Source organism: Condylostylus longicornis, unplaced genomic scaffold, assembly GCF_029603195.1.
Source record: "Condylostylus longicornis isolate FDR11 unplaced genomic scaffold, ASM2960319v2 ptg000083l, whole genome shotgun sequence".
NCBI classification, from domain to species: domain Eukaryota; kingdom Metazoa; phylum Arthropoda; class Insecta; order Diptera; family Dolichopodidae; genus Condylostylus; species Condylostylus longicornis.
This window is the reverse complement of record NW_026578051.1, coordinates 3,134,399-3,140,020: the sequence shown is the minus strand read 5'-3', so window position 1 is coordinate 3,140,020 and position 5,622 is coordinate 3,134,399. Positions and strand designations below refer to the sequence as shown.

The following is a 5,622-nucleotide window of genomic DNA, read 5'->3' as shown; positions in this document are numbered from 1 at the left end:
AAATAAAAAAAAAAAATGAATGGAAAACAGAAAAAAAAAATTATAAAGGTTGATAAATCTGACAGGATAATCATCTTTATGTGATTAATGATCCTAGAAAATCTTTTTGAATGCTTGAAGTAATTTAAAAATGAAAAACAAAAAAAAAAGAATGAAATTTTTTTTTATGCCTTGTCTGATTCTTAATTTTAATTTCAAATTTTAGGTACTTTATAAAAAATTCATGAGTTCGAAAAACCGAATTATTTAGCATAATAAAATTATAACAAAATATATGAGAGATCAGAAAATAAATAAAATATAAAATAGATGCTTTATAAATTTTCTAAAAATAATTTTATTTTAATTTTTTCAATAATCATAATTCATATTATGCCATAATTTGTCCAAAAATTTATTTTTCTTTTAAACAAACAAATTCTATAAATATATTTTACTTATAAATTTTTAAATAAAATTATTTTTGACAAATATTTTAGGAAAACAAAAGTCTAAATAAAACAAGTTTTCTTGCCCATTTACTAAAAAAACAATGAAACAAAAACATCTCCGCTTTCATTCTTAAATTAATTAATATTAGGTTCACTCAAATTAAGTTCACTCAAATCGTTCACTCAATCGTACCGTATTCCGGCATTGTTATATATTAATACTTTACTAATATTGTAACCTTATATTAGAAATAACGGACAACAATACTTACGAAATTAAAATCCGCCTATATACTGTTATAGTATTGGCACTATAAATATAATTAATGTTTTAATTTCGTCTGGCTATTGTTATCTCCTTTCCACGCGTTGCGGCAATCTCAGAAGAAATTGAGGTAAGTTTTTTTTTTCTTTGCGCTATGACCAAAATGCATGTCCAACATATATAATTAACATGCACGACAAACTTGCATGATCAACTCGTATGACCAACATGTATGATCAGCATGTATGACCAACTTGAATGACCAACTTGCATGACGAACATGCATGACAAACTTGCATAACCAACTCTTATGACCTACATGTATGATCAGCGTGTGTGACCAACTTGAATGACCAACTTGCATGACGAACATGCATGACAAGCTTCAATAACCAACTCGCGTTACCAACTTGAAAAGTCTTTCTGCAACTTCTCATGGTGATCTAATTAACAGGCAGAACAATACTTTTATAAAAAAAATCACGTTTCATTACACGTTTTTGCCTAACTGTTTTTTACGGCCATAACTCCCAACTAAATTAATTTACATATTACAATCCCATCTACCGCCAAAACAATGAATTGTTTCTCACCAACCTAAAGCTTTCCTCCATTAGATTACAAATGTTATGAATATAGAAGTATAAAATGTTTACAAAAACTTGTTTTATTCTTTATTTCCTGTGAAATGGAGTCTTTTTACCTACATGCAATCGTAGGTAAACTAAATACTTTAATAAAATAAAAATTATTTCATCTACGCACTTTGACATTATATTGTATAATATTTATATATCAACTTAATATACAAACATTATATTTTACATAATTTACATTAAAATAAAATATTTTGTATACATTTCCTACAAAAAAAAAAATAAAAAGACACCACAATCGTATAACAATAAGTTTGTTTTTACTTGACATATTATGTCAAAATATTTTGAGTAAAAATTTACGTATACTTTTACCAAAAAATTTATACAATTTTCACATTTATAAAAATTTCTCACAATTTCTTCTTATGTTTACATGTAAATTTGATTGATGACATTTTTGTAGACAAAAGAGATTGTCACTCAAAATGATATCACAAGAAATAAACCTTAAAAAACATATGAACTGAGTTTATTTACATATAAAATAATTTACCTATATAATTATGTAAGTATATAATACTTTTTTCCACAAAATCTTATACTGTATTAAGAATATGATTTAATAATAAAAATCATCAAATATACAAAAAAGTTCAACAATTGAAATCATCATATTCTTATAAAAAAAAAAAAAAACAATCACATGTTAAGTGGCAATTTTGAGTGTGTTGGCATGATTGTTTAACATTTTGCTATTTTCTTTACTTTATAAATTGTTTTCAAGTGATTGCGGTGAAATAAAATTATTTTTCTTAAAATTTGTACATACTTAAAATTGTGTTTAACATTGTGGTTCTCTCAAAATGTTATTAAAGAGTGAATAACTCATAAAATTCAGTTTAATGAACAATTTGAAGTAAATTGAATTATTATATAAGCACTAAATATTTTTATTGGGACGAATTTGATTAATGTTATCACAGTAAGGATAAGTTCGGAGGTCAGCAGTTAGAAATCTTATAATAAACAATTAAGCAGTCGCCCATAATAACCGATTAGGAAATATTTATACATAGAATAACTTTTTTGTTACATTGAATAGCGTGCGAACGAACCCTACGCTATTTCAAATTTATAATATTTTGCTGAGTACTCCGCCGAATTCATTCTATAAGACGAAAATACAGCCGCCGCTTTTCCTACATGGAAAAATTACTAAATTAAAATATTACTTCATCTTCTAAAATATTTTCTCCTTATTATTACTACATCAATAATATATGGTAACATTTGACTCATTACCACAATAAATACAGTTCACAATCTTACTTTTAATGACTATTTCGTAGATATTTTGTTACTGAATCACTTGAAAATGAAAAACCTTGTATATTTTCTCAATAATTTTTTAATATTTTGTCATACTACTCGTAGAATAAAAATATAGTAACAAATTAAAAATATTTTTTTAATAAACTATAATTAAAAATAGAAAACTGATGACCATAAACGATTTCATTTGTAACAAATATAAATAATAGAGCAATTTATTTCACTTATATTGCATCCATTTAATTAAGAGCCACGAAGACTGCATATGTAGATTCTCTTTTGATTGTTTTGTTGACTTTTTATGATAATGAAGCTGAATAAATTTTCTTTTAATTAGTGTAAAAACCATAAAAAATAATGAAAAACTAAACTAGTGACATTGTAAAAAACTCCCGAGCGGTTTGTTTTATATTTTCTTAGAATTGAAGTATTAGAGTATATGCCACAATATGAAATAGGAACATATTCCGCAGAATGATTTCTACAATTTTATTGATAAAATATTTTAGATATTTATCAAATATTTCCGAACAAATTTTGGGAATTTCCAAAACAAAATTTTTGTATGGTTTCCAGTATGGCCGCTGGTTTTAAAGTGTTAACTTTACATTTTCAAAATCCATAGCCTTTATTTATATGTCAATTCGTTCAAAATTTCTAACAAATGGACTATATAAGCTTTTCCTTTAATTACGTTTTCAATCTCCTAAAATGAACGTAATTCTTGACCACCATATTTAAATTTTTCATTCATAGTAGGAGAATGAAAATTTTCAGAACATACGTACATACGAGTATAAATTATACAGAGAATTCGCGTAAAATTTTCTTATAAAAAAAATGTTATTCTAAATTTATGCATACCTACACATAAATATTCATATTTTCGCAAAAAAAAATTATTTTATTTTTTTTATCTTTTTTACACTTAAAATTATTACACATATTTAGTAATTGGTTTGCAACCATTGAATTCGTTCACAAAAAAAAAAAAAATTTCCAATAATATCGTGACCGCGCGTATCTACAATTTAAGAATTCTAAATCTACATAAATAATATACGTACAATCCCCACATACATATTATATAATACATATAGTTAATAATGTTATACATTAATTTAATTTTATTATTCTACTTATTACATTTAAATTGGATGTTATTGCTTAAAGGTGAAAATATTGAAAATAAATGGTATCAATATTGTAATAATTTTAATAAAAATTATTCTTTACCATTTGAAGATACTATACGTCAAAATATTTTCAAAGAAACAATAAATTTTATTAAAAAACATAATAAAAAATTTCAAAATGGTTTAGTATCCTATGATTTAGGTATAAATCATTTATCTGATTTAACAAATTATGAATATTTTCAAAAATATCTTCAATATTATTATTATCATAATATTAATAATAAGAATAATAAGAATAATTTATATGATAAAATATTAAAAAGGAAGATTCAACAAAGAAAAATAAAATTTCATCAAATGTTACCACGTTCAGATATACCAGAGACAATAAATTGGCTTAAATATGGTTATAAAAATAAAATTATTGATCAAGAGAATTGTAAAAATTCTTATATATTAGCAAGTATTTCAACAATGGAAGCACATTATTATATAAAATATAAAAAATTAATTCAATTATCTACAAATAATATATTAAAATGTATTAAAAGATTAGGAAATTTTGATTGTAATATTGGTGGTTCAATTGAACGTATATACCAATACGGTATGCTATTTGGTATTCCATTAGAAAATAATATTGAAAAAAATAATATTACATGTAGAAATGAACGTAAAAGTTTTTATATTAAAAAAATATATATATCAATACCAATGATCAATTCAACAACAACAGAAACAACAACAACACGTCTACCATCATCATCGCTATCACCATCATCATCATCGCTATCATCTATAGCAAATGCATTAGTTGAATCAAAATTATATGATATGAATATAATACAAAATGAAAATATTATTATTAATAGTAATGAAATTGCAATGCAACAGGCTATTGCATTTTATGGACCAGTTACTGCTGCTATTGATGCACGATTAGATACATTTAGATTATATCGTGGGGGTTTATATTATGATAGTAATTGCTCATCAACATTAAATGAAACAAATCATTTTGTTACTGTTATCGGTTATGGTAAAATGAATGATAATACTGGTAAAGAATATTGGTTAATAAGAAATAGTTTTGGTAATGATTGGGGTGTTAATGGTTATATGTTTTTAATAAGAAATTTAAATAATCATTGTGGTATTGGAACATATTTTATATATCCAGAAGTTGCTTAACTATATAATATAGATTACAATATATATATATATGAATATTTAAGAGGTAATAATTGTAAAATAGAATTTATGATATGAGGAGGGGGGGGTCATTAAATTTAAAATAATTGTGAGTGTATTATAAGAAATCAAAAAACAAATTTTGCAATATAATAAGGGGCTATAGCAGCAAGGCTATAAGAGTTTTTAAATAAATTAGAAATAAATTTAAATTCAATTTATTTGATAATTGAAATTGATTAATTTTACTTATATTTGTTAAATACAAAATTGCTAGTTTCACTATTAATTTATTTGTAAATATAACAATGATGATTAAAATTTAATAAATAAATTTAATATTTAATAAATTTATTAATTTAGAGATCATTAATCTTAAATAGTTGTAATTATCAAAAAGTAAATTCGACCATTTACATAATTCGACCATAATGTCATGTGTAATGTCCAAATTTTACTATTATCAAAGTTGAGTGAATAAAATTTGTAAAAGGAAAACGTTTTTAAAAATTAAAAAAAAAATTAAATTGAAAGTATTTGTTAATTTTAGCAGCGTAATAATGTTGCTATCGCAATATGTATGCCTATATTTTCCTAATAGAAGCAACAAGTTTTAGTAAAAAAAAAATCTGCACATAACCGACCGCAATGTGTATTGTATAGTT

General features: G+C 23.7%; 1 protein-coding gene across 1 annotated transcript; it reads left to right on the top strand.

Moving 5' to 3' along the window:
* Positions 1–3,603: 3,603 nt before the first annotated feature.
* On the top strand, positions 3,604–5,264 carry LOC129613409 (cathepsin S-like). The gene has a single exon (XM_055527455.1). It carries the CDS (start codon positions 3,734–3,736, stop codon positions 4,955–4,957), a length of 1,224 nt encoding a protein of 407 aa, XP_055383430.1. The 5' UTR covers positions 3,604–3,733; the 3' UTR covers positions 4,958–5,264.
* Positions 5,265–5,622: the final 358 nt, after the last annotated feature.

Excerpts from the sequence above, each read along its gene's own strand:
- LOC129613409 (XM_055527455.1), top strand. The coding sequence starts at position 3,734 with ATGTTATACATTAATTTAATTTTATTATTCTACTTATTACATTTAAAT.